The 19,497-nt window shown below is 48.2% G+C and overlaps 1 protein-coding gene across 1 annotated transcript in view; it reads right to left on the reverse strand.

Annotated features, from left to right (window-relative positions):
- LOC138467549 (maestro heat-like repeat-containing protein family member 1) overlaps positions 1-19,497 on the reverse strand; it is a 796,923-nt gene that overhangs the window by 111,474 nt on the left and 665,952 nt on the right. Inside the window, exon 14 of the mRNA XM_069607658.1 lies at positions 14,995-15,065. Within this exon, the coding sequence (XP_069463759.1) occupies positions 14,995-15,065 (71 nt within the window). The remainder of the gene's footprint in view (positions 1-14,994; positions 15,066-19,497) is intronic.

A 19,497-nucleotide genomic window follows, 5' to 3' on the forward strand; every position in this document is an offset into this window, starting at 1 on the left:
GGCATCAAACCAGGCCTGGTATCTGGCGTGTTCGGGGATTTCCTCTCGGATCCCGGGGGACCAGAGATGACTTAGTGGAGAAGGCCAAGTCGTGATTCCGGTCATCCCTTTCCCCTTCCTCCAGATGTTCCACATGGTGCCCAGTATTGGGTGGTCATGCAAGCGTTTTGTGAGTTTTGCTCTGGGGACCCATAGCCACTCTGCAAGAGTAACATGGAGCAGGATGTCATTATCTAGTTGGACCCATTGGAGGTCCTTTCTATTGCGCAGGTATGGGATCAGGATCCTGAGTTGGGTCGCCTGGTAATACCGTTCAATGTCCGGGAGGCTCACTCCGCCCATCTCCTTCGGGAGTATCAGGATATCATATGGTATCCGGGGTTTCTTTCCGTCCCACAGGAATTCCAATATGGCCTTCTTGGTCTGTTTGAAGAAGTGGTCCGGGATTGTGATGGGCAGGACCTGGAAGGGATATAGGAAGCGTGGGAGGGTCACCATCTTGATTGCGTTCAAGTGCCCTATCCAGGAAATTGTGAGGGTTTTCCATTTCGCGAGATCCGTTTTGAGAGCGCTTAGAATATGCAGGAAGTTTGCCTCATAGAGTTGAGTTAGGCCTCTTGTTAAGTTGATTCCCAGGTATCGCATTGTGGGGCCTCCGACAATCAGGCAAGGCGTTCAAGGTCATGTAGCAGCTTCGGGTATGGGTCATGGAGCGGGAAGATAGTGGATTTGGGTCTGTTTATCTTAAAACCGGAGAGTATCCCATATTCTTCAATGAGGCGTATCGCCCTTGGGATTGACGAGAGTGGGTTTACCACGTGGAGCAAGATGTCGTCTGCATACAGGGCCAGTTTGTATTCTCTGCCATTCACCTGCATTCCTTCAACGGCAGTGTCCGCTCGGAGGGCTCGGGCCAGGGGTTCTAGTGAGAGCGTAAAGAGAATTGCAGAAAGGGGACAGACTTGTCTCGTTCCTCTCCTGAGGGGAAACCAGTGGGAGTACTGGGCGTTCACCGCTACAGAGGCTCTTGGGGCTGTATAGACTGCCTTGATTGTTCGTTGAAGAATGGCTCCCAGGCTTATTTGTTTCAGCATGGCCTCTAAGAAGTGCCATTCGACTCTGTTGACTGGTTTTTCCGCATCGATCGAAAACAGTGCTGGTGTGTTTGGCAGGTTTCTGGCCTCGTGTATGAGGTGGAGGGTCTTGCGGGTGAAGTCTGCGCCTTGTCTACCTATGATGAAGCCTACTTGGTCGTTGTGAATTATTGTGGGCATGTGTGCCTCGAGCCTCGCGGTCAGAACCCTCGTGTAAATCTTGGCATCGATATTCAGGAGCGATATCGGGCGGTAGGCGGCACATTGCTTGGCGTCCTTTCCTTCTTTGGGGATCAACGTTATTGGGGCTTCAGAAAAGGAGTCGGGTGCCACACCAGTGCTGAGGATATTGTTAAAGAGGACCACCATGGTCGGCCACCAGGGGGCGCACGGATGAGTCAGCTCTTCGTGTGAGCTCCGCAACTAGGGTCCATAAAGTGGTCATGAGCCCCCACTTTGTAACCCCCACAGAGCTAATTTCAGAGCAGGAGACATCGGAAGGTGTCCCCCCCATCTGGTGAAAAGCTCGTGAAAAATCGGAGGCGATTTTGCTGTAAAATCGGTGACGACGTTGAGAGGCCCTTGCCACGACGTGCGCACCAAAGACCTGACACTAAAGGCTCGTGGACGTGCCGGCATACGAAGGGAAGGTTGCCCCACACGGCGGTCCATGCGCGGTTCTTCGCGCTGGGAGAGGGGCCCGCCACGGACTGTCGCTCTGCGTGGCTGGAGGTGCTCTCCTGGACCTCACTCTTCCTCCTGCCTGTCTCCCAGGGCCGGACATTGCGAGCCAAGACTTGCCTCCGCGCTTGGAGCCGAGGCCCGGAGATCATAAGAACGGGACAGCAGGAGTGCTTAAGCATCCGAACGAACGGCCGCCCCCCTCCGAAGTGATAACACATTCTAACTGTGTTCTCGGGGGTGAGGGGAGGGGGTGAGGAGGAGAGGGGAGATCCGTCTAGGGTAAAGGAAGGCGGAAGGTCCGCGGGGGGAGAGACCTCAACGGGTCCTACGTTGTGCACTCCCCCGTGAGCATTGGGTGCATTGGGACCACATTTTTTTCGGACACTTCGCACGCGGATTGGCACAGTGGATAGCCACCCCTCGGACCGCATAGTACCCACTGGATACCAACACTTGGAAAGTGCCGTCACTCCGCCAGACCACGTGGCCCTGCGCCAAATCCAGTTACATACCGGAGGGCCACCAGGACTAAGGGTTGGACCCCCATAACAGGGGCCTGTGCCTCCTCAAGTAGCCCTGCACATCAATCAGCCGATATTAACGGGACACTTCGCATTTCCCCCTCCGGGAACAAAGAATCTACACCGCGCGCAGGCCACCCGCAACTGGACACTAGCGGATCTCCCCTGAGTGACGAAGGGCTGAGGGTTGGGCCCCTGTTCGACAGGGGTGTGCCCTCCTCAGGCCCCACACACACCTTCAAGTTCACTGGACATAGCAAAACAAGCTCAGTTTTCCCCCCTGGAGTGGTCCTTTCACATGTGGAATATCTGAGGTTGCCGTGTCCTGATCATGATCTGCAGTCCCCCCTTCTGGAAGATCTACACCCGGTCTCTTCTGCCGAGCCACATCATATCCCCATCAGAATAAGACGGAACGAGACATATAAGGAATCAAGTGGCCCTTGATCACACGGGGAACGCTGTATGTCGGAGGAGCATTCTGGGGCACCCTACCCTAAGCCACGCTTGGCCACCATAAGGCAGAAGCCCGCAAGCACAGGCGCTCTATCGACAAATGATCACCCTGGCGCTTTCACCTTCCTAAACTCATCTGAGACCCACCCTCCATGGACCCTAAGAGCAAACTAGCGAGATACAAGTTTTCACCAACCACTAGATCTCCAGAGTCCTTCACAGAGTCCACGATGTCAATGGCAGGGTCTAAAGCAGCTGCGACCAAGGCGGACGTAGCTGATCTACTTACGGAAATGAGAGGCATGAGAGCGGATATTGGTAGCAAAATAGACAAGATCACACAAAGGATGGACAAAATGGACGACAGACTGGAGCAGGTCGAGCACAATCAAACATCCCTGAACGTACTGGAGGCACAAATGGATCACTGCATTGCGGAGATAGAACATAGAGAAGAAGAAATACATCTCAAGGTTGATGATCTCGAAAACAGGGAGCGTCGTAATAACATTCGAGTCTTTGGTGTTCCCGAGAGAGAGGGCGAAACCGAACTTGACCTGAAACAAACTTTACACACTATTCTGAAGCTCCTTTTCAAGGATGATTCGGTGGACGAACCTAGAATTGACCGTATCCACAGAGCTGGAGGCAGACCGGGAGGCCCAAGATCGGTCTGAGCGAGATTTCATAATTACGCTGACAGAGCACGAATCCTAGACAAGGCCAGAAACGTCCCACAACTTTCAATGGAAGGCTCCAACATTACACTCTATCAGGACTTATCATCTCTTACGCTGGCAATGAGGAAAAAGTGCTCCCCGATCACGAAGATGTTGAAAGACAAAGGCATCAGATACCGTTGGGGCTACCCGTTCTCCCTCACCTTTGAGTAGGATGGCTCGACAATGAGACTTGTCTCAGAAAAAGACATTGTTGACTGCATAGCGGACCTGACGGGTCCCCAGGGGGAGGGCCCCTCCCTTGATGATTCGAAAAAAGTTGATGGTGAGTGGATAACCAAGGGTCCACGGCGGAGGAGGATTCAAGGATCCAGGAAATTCCGGAGGATGAATAATTCCCAAGATATGGAACACTAATATAGTGCCAGGAGTCACGTGACACGCCACACAATGCGAAAATTGATGGGGCACTGGGGTAGGGGATGCTGGGAGCCGGTACGTCACCCGCTGCTGGTTGGACTAACTTAATTCATTTGAAAGGGACCTAATCCTCGGCGTATGTCGCCGACACACTCGACTCAATGGTCAGAACACTTGTCTTACTGTTCATCCTCATTTACACAGGTAACGAATTTAGACTAATATGCCTGGGTTGCTTGAAAGACTCATGAGGTATGGCAGACACTGGATGGATGCATAAAATGGACTCAGAAGTCGTATTTACAAACTGGTTCTGTTGTGTTATGAGAATGTGATGGGTGGCTTACTGTTATACCGGTCTATACTTAGAAATGGCCGTCTGCTCTGCAGTTTCCACCGATGGTCAGAGGATTAGACTCCAAGGTGTTAATTCCTTCCTATGAATGGAGTGCCTGGTCTTGTATGCTTAAGGTGCCCAGAGTGAGATGTGAGGTAACACTCGCGCTATGCCGATGCTTGCGCGGGGGTCGATAACCTTACTTTTGATTTGTTGATGTTGTTATGCGAGCACAAAGTTGGGGGCTCACTGATATATGCGCTTCTACTACGATAGGACCGCCTGTTTTGCGGTCTCCATTGGTGGTCCGAGTTCGACTGGGTGATGTCAACCCGGGCGGGTCGAGTGCCGAATGTAGGGGGGATAGGGAGGGCGGGGAGGTGGGGTGGAGGGTAAACACATACTTTGTCACAGTTCAGACCTAAGGGGCGCAAAGACACAATATGGGTACATAGAGGGGCACTGTATGCACTGGACAGGTCGGTCTTTGACCTCTACAGGACTAAGACCCACTTTAAAAACAATGAACCACACATCGTAATAACCAGCATGACATGGGCCATGAAGCAGACGAACTGGCTGTTTACAAATTTATCTAAAACATAGGATGGCACCTACATTCTGTAAAAACACGTTACGCATTTGCACACTTAATGTCAAAGGCCTGAACTCTCCCACAAAAAGATCAATGGTGGCCAGGGAATTCAAGAGATCAAATATAGATATTCTGTTCCTCCAAGAAACGAGATATCGAAAGGGTGAGGAGAGAGTGATTCCATCACGGGAGATCGGACCCGCTTGTTGGAGCTCTGGTATTCTAAAAAAGGCGGGAGTGGGGATTCTGATTCGCAAAAGCCTCCGGATGACAATTCTTGAGACATGGATGGATAGGGAGGGGAGGGCGCTCATAGTTGTGGGAAACATAAGGGGCACAACAGTCACTCTTGCCACGCTCTACGCACCTAATCAGGGGCAAAATAGGTTCCTCCACAAAATCACCGAAAAGGTTTTCGGCATGGCTTTGGGACACACGGTTCTTGGTGGGGATTTTAATACATGGATGGACAGTTCAATGGACAGACAGACTAAGGCCGATGCTGTAGACCCACCCATCACCCGGAATGAGGCAGACATTAAATTAACCCTTGATCTTTATGGCCTCGTTGACAGCTGGCGTCACTTGCACCCGACGGACAGAGGCTTCACTTTCCACTCCCTCCCTCATGACACACTCACGCGTATCGATTACATTTTCCTCTCTGATTGCCTCCTGCGTATGCTGCAGGTGGCCACTATATATCCCTCTGCATGGACAGACCACGATATGGTTATGGTTGATATACTTTGGAACGATCTGGCCCCCCGGAATACTAAATGGAGATGTAACGACTCCTTATGGGCTGACTCGGTCTTCAGGGAAACTTTGGAAACGGAGATCGAGCAATTCTTCGCTACTAACGACACAAGGGAGGTAGGGAAGACGTCCGTGTGGGAAGCTGCCAAGGCAACTTGGAGGGGGGTTCTCATAAAGGAAGGGGCCCAAAAAAAAAGAGAACGTGCCTTGATAGATAAGGGCATTAGGGAAAGGCTCGGTGTAGCTCAGGGCCTGGCGCAGTCTTCTCCATCTGACAGACCTAGGTATATAGCTGAAGCTAAAGGACTCAGAGAAGAGTTGAAAATACTTATTGCGGGCAAAACAGCCCAGACCTTACAGTACCGCAAGCAAAAATATTATGAGAAGGGCGATAAGGCGGATGCCCTGTTGGCAGCTCGTCTCCGTGCACATAAGGCGGAGAGATGGGTTGATCTGATTGAGAGGACTGATGGCACCCTCACGGACATGACTGTGACATCCCCCGAGGACATACAGGAAGCATTTGTCTACTTCTACGAAGATTTATATATGTGCGACCCCCCCTCCCCTGTGGGAAACATAGACACATACCTTAAGGAGGCACGGATCCCCACACTCACAATTACAGAGGCCGATTCCCTAGATATGCCAGTCACAGAGGAGGAGGTTGCAGACGCTATCAAGAGATTAAAAACAGGGAGGGCCCCAGGGGACGACAGATTCATGCCTGGTTTTTATAAGACGTTCTCCACCCTTATTGCCCCCTTCCTTGCATCTTTGTTTAATCATATTTTTGACACAGGCCAAGCACCTCCGTCCTTCTCTCAAGCCCTCCTTGCTGTTATTCCGAAGGGAGGTCGGAACCCCAAATACTGCAGTTCTTATCGCCCCATCTCTCTCCTAAATATCGACGCTAAGATATACGCCAGAGTCATTGCGGCTCGGCATGAAACACACCTCCCTAGGTTGATACACTCTGACCAAGTTGGCTTTGTTCTCGGTAGGCAGGTCGCGGACACTATGAGAAAAACACTTCATTTACTCCATGATGCACAGGGAATGGGGGTGGGGATCTAGCCCTTTTGTCGTTGGATGCCGAGAAGGCTTTCGATAGGGTGTCATGGGATTTCCTGGAAAGGGTATTGGTGTCCAACGGATTAGGACCAAAACTCTGCCGCGCCATTAAAGCACTGTACAACATCAGTGACGGTGAACGGAGGCTATTCTCGTTGGTTTCCCCTTGAAAGGGGGACGAGGCAAGGCTGCCCGCTGCCAGCGATATTGTTTGTGCTGTCACTTGAACCGTTGGTGCAAAAATTAAGGCACGATAGTAGAGTAAAAGGCATCACAGTGGGTGACCGAGAATACAAATTGGGACTATATGCCGATGATATTTTATTGCACTTGACTGACCGCTTAGACTCGGTCCCGGCCGCGCTCAGCATAATTGAAGAATACGGTGAGTTGGCTGGCTTAAAAATTAATACAGGGAAATCTGTCCTCCTCCCGATTGACAAAAGTAAAGATTCTGAGGTCGAACGCTTTGCCCCCTTAGGAGTAAAAGTCAGTCTCACCACGCTCCGATACCTGGGTATTAACGTCACTCGTGATCTTGGCTCGCTCTATGAAGCTAATTTCCCTCCATTGTCAATTACCCTTCAAAAAGATATCCAAAGGTGGTCAAAGCTCATAATCTCTTGGATGGTCCGTCTAAATGCCATAAAGATGGTCTTTCTCCCTAAGATACTATATTTGTTCCAAATGCTCCCCATCAAAATGCCCCCAGAATACTTTGCGGACACGAGGAAAATGTTATTAGCTTTCCTATGGCACGGTCAGAAGCCTAGAATCCCGAGATCCCTGCTCCAGCTTCGCAAAGACAACGCAGGGGTGGCCTTCCAGACATAGAGACATATTATAGGGCGGCTCAACTTAGGGTACTTGTCCCACATTTCAGGCAGCGGTTAGAGCCACAGTGGATAGCGCTGGATAATTATCACCTTCGTCCCTTTATTCTGTGTGAATGGCTATGGGTCCCTGGGCCTCAATTACGTAATAGCGTTAAATCTCACCCCATTTTAGGCACAATATGGGCTATATGGAAACCGGGCAAGAAAATGGTGGGAGTTACGACATGGCCCTCCCCTCTGGGTCACCTTTGGTCACCGGGAATCCGAGACGCAATCCCTGAGCCAGAAAGTTATGAAACCTGGTAGCAGGCGGGGCTAGAAAGGGCGGGCCAACTACAGCGCAATGACGCTTTTATAACCATTCAGGAGCTTCAGGAAGCACTCGGCATAGGCACGCTCTCGGTCTTCCTGTATCTGAGACTGAAGGGGGTAATGACAAGACCGATATGGAAAGATCAATTACAGAGAGATCTCACCCCATTTGAAAGGATCCTAGACCTATGCACGGACTCTAGAGGTCTGTTAAGTGCTATGTACCTGGCACTGATTGAGGTTGATATTACACCCTCATTAGTGCTCAAAAGCAGATGGGAATCAGATATGGGCAGGCAAATCTCACATAAGTTGTGGCTACAAATTTGCAGACGTACGGCGAAATCCTCTATATCTTGTCAGTATGAACTACACGCCGTCAAGTTATTGTACAGATGGCAGTACGACCCAATCAGGCTTGCCAAAATGTACCAAAGGGTTAGCCCATACTGCTGGAGGGGCTGCGGGATGCGGGCTGATTACTGGCATATTGTGGGGATGTGCAATGGTTCAAACTTACTGGTCAGAAGTTCTTAGCTGGATCAGGGACCTGGATGATGACGAAAGAGAGAAGCAACCGCTGTTCATCTTATTTGGCCTGACCGAAACAGAGGACAAAGTCGTAAAGGCACCTGAAATGGTACGCGGTCTGTTGATGGCTGCACAAGCCTGTCTTACCATGGTATGGAAAAGGCCCACGCTCCCTAGCAAAACTGAATGGCTAGGGGTTGCCTTGAGCCTCTATAGAATGGAATGCTTGACGGCTGCCTTACACAGGGATCGCACTATTGTTGAGAGCGCTTGGTCTGAGTTTCGTGCCAAATACGTCCTGTAAAGGGATTGTGTGCAAAACGCTGTTGAAACTTGTGTCAATTTTGTTAGTGACAAACGGAGTCCGCTGTGCCGGTTCTTTGAATCATGCTGCGTTTTTATTGCCCGATGCCATGAGTATAATGGCGGTTCACTGCTATTGTTTTTTGTTGTTTTTCAACCCATGTCTGATATTAAGTGAGAGGGGGCAGGGGAGAAATTAGTGTGGGTTTTGTTGACATTATTCGTTAAATTGTCTGATTTCCAGAGACTCTATACGTGTTATATGATAATGATATTCGCTGTAAACGCTCTCCTTCTTGTTTCAGAGATGTAATTTGCGTGTACATGATTGTTGAACCTGTACAAAACCAATAAAATTTAAATAAAAAAAAAAAAAGAGGACCACCATGAACGGGAGGAGTGCATTCTGAAAAGTTTTGTAAAACCCTACGGTATATCCATTGTTCCCCGGTGCTTTCCGCATTGGAAGTCTTTTAATTGCGTCCATAATTTCTTCTCCCGTGATAGGGGTTTCTATGGCTTGCGTTGTTTCCGATGGCAGGGTCGGCATGGCTACTTTGGTCAGATAGTCTGTTATCACTTCTGGGTGCAGTGTATCTTGTGAAGTGTAGAGTCTCTCATAAAAATTGGCGAAGGATTCAGGGATATTGGGGGGACGATGGTCTGGGGGTGCATCTGTATCGTGCACCGTTGGAACCCATTGTTCACAGCGTTGGCCTTGGAGTCTTGCAGCAAGTAACGCGCCTGCTTTGTTCCCATGCTTGTAGTGTTTTTGCTTCAGGCATTGAAGCTTGTGAATAATGCTATTTGTTTCCAGCTGCCGTAGTACTTCTCTTTTGGCGTTAGCTTGTTCGATCTTCTGCGGTCTTTCGGAGTCCGCCGATTGAGCTGCAAGATCAAGTTGGGCGATTTCATTTCACAATTTGTTTTCTAGGAGCAGGCGTTCTCATTTTTTCGCTGCTCCCTCCCTAATGAGAAGTCCCCTCCATGTGGCCTTACCCGCCTCCCATACTATGTTGATGGGAGTTTCACCTATGTTGTTATGCTCGAAGTATTGAGTAATGTCCAACTCCAGCTGCTCCCGAAAGACGGTGTCCTTGAAAAGTGTTTCGTTGCTCCGCCATTTGGAACTCCGCCTAGGGAGAGCGATCTGATCTATAGTGACCACCACCATGTCATGGTCCGACCAGGTAATGGGCGATATGGTAGCTGCCGTCATTGCTGAGGCAATTGCTGCGGTTATGTAAACATAGTCAATTCTAGAGAACGTAGCGTGAGGCGTGGAGTAAAAGGTGAAGGCTGTTCGGGTTGGATTCATGCATCTCCAGGCATCCCTGAGATTGTAGGCGTCCATCATATCTACAATCCAGGAGTGTCCGGTGCCCTGTGAAGGGGTTGTGGACGAGGTGCCTGCTTGTCTATCCATATCCGGGTACATCCACGGGTTGAGGTCACCTCCTATTATTACTTCTCCCTCTGCCTCGTTCATGACCTTGGGAATTGCTTGTTGAAGGAACCGAGACTGTCCATTATTGGGCGCGTATATAGACGCGAGTGTGATGATGGTGTCCTGTATCTTGCCAACTAACACCAGCGTCCTCCCGCTGACATCTGACCAGGAACTCAAGAGCTCAAATCGGATTGATTTACTGACGAGAACACCCACCGCGGATTTTTTAAGCGGGCCAGAGCCCCAATGTTCAGTGCCCCATTTGGGGTAGAGTACCGTCCTCTCCTCTCCTTTACTATATTGGGTTTCTTACAGAAAGAGAATATCTAGATTGGCCCTCTTGAATTCTCGGGAAACTAGCAGTCTTTTGGTAGGGGAATTTAGCCCCTTAACATTTAGCGTGCCAATTCTGAGTGTGCCATGCCTGTCACCAGATTTGCCATGTCCACCAATGAGTGGTGAGTCTTGTGAGTTTGTTGGTCACACTGCCTGTGTACATATCATAAATCGCCGCAGTGGAAGTCTTTTGACGATAGTCCCACATCCAATGGGACTTCAGAAAATGTTGGATTCCCTCCCCCCTCCCCCTTCCCGGGCATTGAACTCAATACCCGTTGTCGGCAGTTCCAATTTCCCGCACAACATCTTCCCTAAAAGGAACCGAACCTTGGATTGATGGCGTCCGAGGCGAGCCAGGTGCTTGCAACCGGCCTACTATCGGACCACCCGTGAGGGTCATAACCACACGACCCCCAGCACGAATATCATCTCACCAACAGTTTGAGCCCCCCCGTTCTTAAAATGTCAACTTGAATTACAACTTAACACACAACAACAACTATTATCACTGAGTAACAAATGTAGTGATACATGCGGTTTCCGGTTCTCTTGCGGCCAGTCAATCATCCGTCCTGGGTCTGGAGACAAATTCGTCACGGGCCGGCTCTGTTGGCTGTGATGTGCCGATCTCCAACGTGACGGGGGGACTCCGAGACCATAATTCCTGAACAGGCCTCGCCGGGTCAGAAGATACGTGCATGCCACTTCATTTGGCATTCTCCAGCGTGTCGTTGGGTCGTCTATATTTTCTAGCTCCTTTGACCTTCTTCCTTCTCGGTCCTCGGGGTCCCCGCTGCGCACCCTCTCGTGATGATTTGTCTTGTGACCCCTCTTTGGGGCCGGTGTCGAGGAGATCTGCGATGCAATCCCGAATCTCTTCTTCAGAGCGGAGTATTATCTTCCTGCTGCCATGTTCGAACGTTAGGGAGAAGGGATAACCCCACCTATATCTCGTGTCATGGTCTTTGAGCCATCTGGTTAGCGGGCCACACAGGTGACGCAGGGCTAAGGTGAGTGAGGATAGGTCCTGGAATATGGTTATTTGGGCTCCACCAAGGGTGAGGGTGTCCCCTGACCTGGCTTTAGTGAGAATCCTCATTCTGTCTTGATATCTATGAAATCTGGCCAGGACCGACCTCAGGCCCCCTGGTGGGCCTCTAGCTCTGTGTATTCTTTCTATTGCGGGTTCATCGATGTTCTCACCCGCGCTTAGGATTCTAATGATGTCATGTATGGTGTGTTTAAGGTCCTCCTCTGTTTTCCCCTCCCGTTCTGGAATCCCCAAAAAATTGCAGGTTGTTATGCCTCTCCCTGTTTTCTAAATCGTCTATCTTCAGCCGGATGTCTTCTTCTCTTTTCTCTATATTGCGCATGCGGAGGTCCAGCTGGGTTTCCAGTGTGTCAATTGAGGCTTGGTTGTTCTCGACACTTTCGAGCCTCTCCTCAATATTGTCCACCCTCTGGGTCATTTTGTCGATCTTGCCACCCAGGTTGGCGCCCATGTTTCTGATTTCACTGAGGAGGGCAGCTATGTTCCCCTTGGTAGCCGCTGCCTCTGTTTCGGAGGGGTCCGCTGACATTGTGCAGGCAGTTCTAGGTTCGGGGTGCAGCGGGGTGTAGGTGTATTTGGCTAGTTTGGATTTGGTGCTCATGCGTTGTGTAGGTGCGAGGAGGCACTCGCCCCTGGAATGGGGGTACTACCCTCAACACCAAGGCAATGAGCCAGTACTGGAGAGCGTTGCAGGGCAAGCTCCGGAAAGTCCTGGGTAACGAGAGTCCAGCGTTGGGAGGAGGCACACGCCCTGGGGTCAGGGGCCCTATCCTCCAGATGCGTCACCTTGTGTTCAGTTCCGTGCAGACCTCAGGTTCGGTGCAGGTTCCGCAATGTGCCGGAGTGAATGCGGGTTGACTCGTGGACCTTGTTGGGTTTGCATGGAGGGGAGTCTCTTATCGGGTGGCCTGGGTCCCAGAAGTGTCTCTTGGGAGGCGTACAGAGGAGGGCACACGCCCCACGAGTGGGGGCCCAACCCTCTGTGGCGGGGTTTAGTATCTTTTTCTTTTAAGAATACTTGTGCAGATTTAAATGAGTTTTAGAAGTTATGTGATATGTAATATGCAATGTGATTGTAACTTTTGTATTAATGGAACATGTTAACTAGTACAGGGTTTCAATGTTGACCAAATGATAAACACAGCCTACCTATTTGTGTTTCTGCGGTTCCACAGAAAAACGGGCATCCTCAGTCTGCTGCCCCTCCCGCAGAAGAAGACGGAGCACTGATCAAGCGGAAGACGGCCCAGCCCGGCGGCCTTTGCCCCTCACCCGCCTGTAGCCGCAGCCATGTCAGACTGCCCAGATCTGTATTCAACAGTAGGTATTACGTAAGCCTACTTTCTCTTTATTTTTCGTTATCGGTGCTCTGTGTTTTTACGTTGTTTGATTTTTTTCTCACAATCTGCAAGTGTCTTTAGGGAAGCACTTTAGTATTAGGGTGCTGAACATTTCGACCTTGAGTATTTTCTTAATGCGTTAAGAACCGAGAATGTGTTTAAAGGGTCATACCGCTTTTAAGGATCTGGGGCATTCGCACAAGGAGATGTAGGTATGCGAAAATAGTTTTATATATTAAATAAACCCTTAATTTTCGAAAACTGTACTTTATTGTGGGGCCTATTCATGGAATTTATTGCGAAGAATATAGGCTACTTGCGCCCATTCTGCGTGCACAACTCTGTCTATTCACGGAATCGAATGTGCAGCACATTTCCTGGACATGTGTGATTTTCGCGCTGGCCTGGCACGCGTATGTGAGCCGTCGAGGGCCTTGTGCGAGTCTCTGAGCAGAGGGCGGGTGTGGCCTGCGCAGAGGGCTGGGAAGGGGGCGGTACACCAGAAATGGGGAATACCTTCCGAAGAAGTGGGCGTTTTGAGGGACGGCCTGCAGGCAGTCCCTCGCATGCCCACTGTTGCGCAGCAAGAGACCTATTCACGGATTGTTCGCGCAAAGTCCAGGCTGGGAAATACCCACTTAAGTTCTTCATAAGTGTACTTCATAAGTACACTTGTGTGTAGAATTTTCAGCACACTGGTGTGATCGCATGTCGGATTTCGGGGTGCGTGTACTCAATCAGGATTTCGATGTAACATAGGGGTGCGTGTAAGCTGTGTAGCGGGTTGCAGGAACGTTTTACGTGGGTTTGCATGCACATTTCCCAAGTTATTTTCGAGTTACACATTTTCATATGCATGTTGTCGGGGTTCTGGATAGAGTTACGGGGGCCCGCACAGGCTCCCCAAGTAGCAGGCATGCCTACGGGGGTCCCCATGCACTGTTTGAAGGGTGCGTGTATTCGTCCCCAGGGGAGCGCACACAGCTAGCTGATGTGGCAGTTTCCTGCTTTGAGTGTGGGCGTGTCATGGGCGTTGCAGTCGTGACTTGCGAATATAGTTACTTTGCGTGAACAATTCCATGAATACGTGTGGTGCACAGATTTTCTTAATTGTGCAGGCTCACGCAGTGGCCTTTTCAGCATGCTGCCCTTGCACGATTTCTGTGCGAATTTCCATGATTCAGCCCCTAAGTCTATAAACTACAAGCAGTTCATAATAATTGATGTTCAGCAGAACCATTTCCGGTTGAGAAAAGTCATCTTTTAGGGGATAGATCTTTGTTCCAATACTGTGGAAGTTACAATCCAGGATGGAGTGGGTGAGCCCTCTTATGAACCTAGGATAGCACAGGGGCAATGTGCTGGCCTTGGAAGCAATTCCATGCAAAGCAACAGAGGTCTGAATCCTGAATTCACACTTAGAAACCAAACTCAGGTATTAAGTGCATTATTAAAAAAAACAATACAAATAAATAACACAAAATAATGTCATCAAATGCAATCGTGTACTCTCAAGAAGGGTTTCCAATTCTTGAGTTGAGGATTCCTCTTTTGTGAGAAAACTAGATCACTTTGCATTGTAACTATTGTCTGTGTAAACGCAAAATGATTACTCATAGTTAAAGGGAGGACACTGGAGAGCACACTTTTCACCCACACCAGGCTTGGGCATTCTTAATTATCAAGGGGAGTCCACCATCTATTGCTGAAACTTGGCTGAAAGACAATCCTGGGCAATACAGTAATCAGTGATGAAGGCTCTGAACAAATGCAGGGTGGACTTGTAGGAATCCTGATGTTATAAAATAAACACAAAATTACTTGCTTAAGCGCTTAAGCTGTGGCCTTCTATCACCAGCGACTGAGCAGTTCTTCAAAGTACTCAATACACATGCACACTCATGTACACTCTATGATTAAGGCCAAGCCAGAGGCAGAGCCGGGGGAGGGTGTGGGGGGCACCCTCCTTAACTCCACCCTGGTGCCCAGTGCACCCCCCAGCTTCCGACTGGTGCCCTATGTACTGACGCCCCCACCTCTCCTCTCTCCCCAACCCCTCTGGCACCAAAAGCTGCCTCTGCTGCTCGGCCAAGCAGTGGGTTCTAAGTACCTAAGAGCTAGGTCATGGCTAGGGATTGGGAGCTACATTCTTTCTCCAGTGGGTGCTCCATTCCTGTGCTGCACTAATCAACAAGTGATCAAGAGCAAATACCTTCTTATTGTCGTCCTGGAGAACCTGGAGCATGGATTCCTTGTAAAAAGGCTTTTCTGACACAAGAAATTCTGAAACAAAGAAAAAGAAACAGTTTTAAAGTATTCAGGAAAAGTTCAACCTATAATGTAACTAAGCAAATAGCAAGGACATCAGAGAAAGACTAAAGGGATTTAAGGGGATTTGATACAACTCGGCTGAGCAACATGCAGTTCCCATCTCTGTGTGCAGTGTGTAGACTTGTGCAAGCCTATGTACTCAGTATCGCTTGCCCCTCATTATGAGTCTGCCGGTAGCACTGGCGGGTTACCAGCAGACTCTCCTTACCGTTTCCGCTGCCCGATATCCCGGTAATACTGGCATAATATGGGCGGCGGCAGAACAGTGAGTTCCCATTCCTGTGGAGTCCCATTGGACTTCATCAAATGGGAACACTGAAGCACCAGCACCGTTAGTAACAGTGGCAGTGCTTCATTGAAAAATCTACCGTTAGGGGCCAGAACTATTGGCAAGTCAGACCTGCTGGTAGTTCACTGCCCCTACCGGCAGACTTCTAGTTACCCAGTTTGAAAAATGGTGCCGGTAACCATTGGTTCCCTCTACAACCCTACAATCACAAACCGAGCACTGCTGGCCAATTCCCCAAGCACCTGCCGGCCTCGGATTGAGGTGCCCTTCCCACAGGCACCAGGGCATTGGAGCAACTTCACCTTTGACATAAAATCTGCCAGCACCATGGGTGCGTTCAAAGGGGCCAGCAAAACCTACCTACGATAACATGAACATGCACACACCTTCTTCCAAAGCCACATGTGGTATTGGTTGCAATGGATAGAAGGAACAAAATAACCACATTATAAGGATTTGCAAGTTATTCAGTAGATAAATAACAATAATAATAAAAATAACTATAATATTAGTAATTTGTTATTTGTATAGCGCTTTCACCAACGTGTATACATGAATTTTGAATATGCATGGAAAGAGTGCTTATTTATATTGTGTTATAAACAGAAAAGCACAATGAACAATATTAATTATTTATGTTCTGGCATTTGTTTCTGCTACTAAATTTTGAAATAATAACGCACATTTAGTCAACTGGATCCAGTAGAAAACATTTTCAATTGATTTCTTCTTGACCCAGGTGCTTAGATATGGGTTACTGAACATCTCCTGAACTACAATAAAATACTCTCCACTTGTGATTTTAATGTACCATTAAATAATGTCATTGGGGCTCATTCCAAGTTTGGCAGTACAGGAAAATGCTGATAATTCCATTACCGTCACTTTTCCCACACTGCCAAACTATAAGTTTGCTGGTGGGGTTTCACTGATTTACCTCCAACCAAGAGCTCGAGGCAATTCAGGCCCTCAACAGCAAAAACAGCCATGGATTCCAAGTAATGGGGATTTCCCTACCGTTGCCGGCACCTGTAATATCCCTGAAAATCCAGGATATCATGCGCCGGTAACGGTAGGTGCTTTTGCCGGTATCCCCCTGGAATAACCAGCGGGATACCGGCTAACCTCAAATGAGCCCAATTATGTGTAAGTATATTTCAATAAGCACCATGATTGTGGCCCTGTATTTAAGGTTACATAACAATACAAGTCAGAACAACAATCGTACGCAGACTGCCAATAGAAGCCAAACAATGGACACAGCCTGACCCACAACAGTACACTCCAAACAATACGCTGATAACAATGCACTTCAAAACAATGCACTCAGAACAGTACATTCAACGCAGTGAACTCAGAACAATGAACTCTGGACAAGTCATTCACAATATGATTCCAGCACAATTGCCATATGAAGCAGACACTGCAAAAAAGCCCACACCATTACCGAAATCATAATACAATTTAGCACGATCGCGAGAACGAAAAAACAAAAGATGAAGTCACTGCAAACAATACGTTTTAAAAAGAGTTAAGTTGCTGCATATAAATATATGCAGATGACGTCTTCAAACGTTGGGAATATACACTTTAGGTGCAAACAATGAGCATTTCGCCTACTACAACCAAAGTTTATAACACTGAACATGACGTGGTAAAAAAAGTGCCAAAGGAATGACTGCCAATTTGATCTAATTCCGTGTTTGGAAGTAAAATGGAGGCTTCACCTCCAGAAAAAAGCAGACGGCGAATCCTCCACTTTACCTCCAAAAATTGGGGGATCCACCATGCAGTTCTACAGCTTGTGGTTAATTCAGTAACAATCCCCATGGAGTCAAATGGACTCCAGAAATGGGGACTTACGATGTCATATCGCCACTCATAATCCTGTGGTAATGCCACAGAATTGAGACCTGGTAACCTATTTTGGTGATAACTCGGCATATGTGATGCAGATTTCGCACCAAAATTGTAATGAGGACAACCGTGGCCAATTTAGTCTGATCAAAGAGATACAACATGCCATCATGATCCTGTTATATACAACTCTTTCTGTAGTAAAGCTCCTATTTACGGACAGAAAAAAGTTGTCATATGGATATAGTTTCTCAATTATAATAATGCACTTCAAATAGTTCTGCAACTCCAGATAGAGATACCACTTAGATGCTCAATGTCATGGAAAGATGTGAGTCCAAGAATGTAACGCAGAAGGTCTTGAAAACCTAAAACACAAGACATGGAGAAACACAGGAAATGATGTGATTACTTATCAGTAATCAGCATTACTCTCAATCGCAAACTCTTCCTCATCACAGTACTTGTGAGTGAAGCCCCAGCCTCCATGGCACGACCAATTCCACGCTTCTTCTATTTCTTCCTATAACCCACAGCATCTCACAATCACCCAGTTACTTTTGCCAGCAGGATCATGTACCATTTTATGTGGGTGGGGGCGGCACTGAGGGTCATCAGTATTATGACAAGGGAGAATAAAACTAGCAGTAAGCCGCCTGAATCCCATACCTCGTCCCTGTACTTACCTATGAGGTAGGCAAATGTAGTAGAAGGGTTTATGACAAAAAAAAAACATGCAGACTGTTACAAACCCATCACCATTTATTATCAAGGGAACGTGCAACTCTGTGCTTAGAGCATGCCGAAGTGGAGAATGTTGCTTGTACCAAATGAACCCACCAAAATACTGTCCACGTTCAGCCTATTCTGGCCCACAAACATGTTCGGTCCCACCCAGGTCACTATCCTGCAGATCTCTCACAGGGAGACACCTTGTGTATTAGCCCAAGAAGTTGCACTGTATTTTGTGGAGCAGCACTGAATTCTCACAGGAAGTAGTCTTCATGTCTCTGTGTAAGCGAACCCTATTACAGATCAGGTCTAGCTACAATTGGTCCCAACAAAAGCCCTTCTGAAAGTCACAAGATCCCCAATTGTGACACATTGTTTTACAGAATGACTCAGTTCCACAAATATCCTACAGAACTGCACAGTGTCCATCGTGCTCCTCTGTAGAAGATGAATTCTGATAGAATGCTGTCAGTATAACGTCCTGAGACCTACGGCACTTACAGTCCACCTTGGGCAAAAAGAATGGATCACATCGCAGCACAAGAGCATCCAACTGAACCATCAACTAAAGAGGTGATTAAGTACTGATGATCAGAAATGTTGTGTTGAGAGTTAAATATCTAATTGCAGTGGGTTCAATCTATCTGTTCAAATGGGACCATCTTTAAACATGCAAGGCCCAGTGGTAGATCCCATAGAGGAGTACCCGTTTAGGCCAACCGTTTCACCAAGGAAAGGTTCCTGAGAAGGCTACCCAATAGCTTGTCTCCCCCATCATTAACAACATAATGCTCCCATATGGCACCTCCTGAAACCTATGACAAAACACTGCCATTCGCTTCTAACCCCCATCTTGAAGAGACTGGAGGACTGCCAGGATCTCACACTTTAAGAGTGATATGTCACTTCTTTCATACCGTACAACAAAATGAGCACTTTGCCTGCGTTTTTTTTCCAGAGTCAATGGTATCTGTACTTCTGTAAGCAAATGTCCACCTGTTGGTAAATATCCATATACTCAACCCCCTCTTCTAAACTTCCAACACTACCAAATAATTGGCTTAACATTGCATATCTCCTGATGTAACCGTAGAGAAGTTGCAATATGATTGGGAGCCAACTACTATAATTCAACTACCATGAGGACGCCTGCCTTACTGACCCTGATTTTTGGTAGAACAGTTCATGCCATAGGAATCTAGAGGAAAGCATATAAGACTCCTACTGGCCAATCCATGAACATGACATCCATTCTCCAGGATCCTGGGGAATGAAATGCTGATCAATCAGTGGCTGCAGGTGTCTTGCACTATAGCATATTCCTCAAGTGAACCAGGAACATTAGCAAGAATTGTAATTGTGCATGTACTCTTGTCATGCTTGGAAACAGCGATGGAGGGGGAAAGTGCAAGGTGAGCAAGTTGAGTCCCCACTGTGAAGGTCACAAGAGAGAGACGAAATTACATCACCTCAGTAGAGACCAATCTACAGACGATGAGCAATAGG

The sequence above is a fragment of the Ambystoma mexicanum genome, chromosome 4q (assembly GCF_040938575.1).
Source record: "Ambystoma mexicanum isolate Mex_15411 chromosome 4q, UKY_AmexF1_1, whole genome shotgun sequence".
NCBI classification, from domain to species: domain Eukaryota; kingdom Metazoa; phylum Chordata; class Amphibia; order Caudata; family Ambystomatidae; genus Ambystoma; species Ambystoma mexicanum.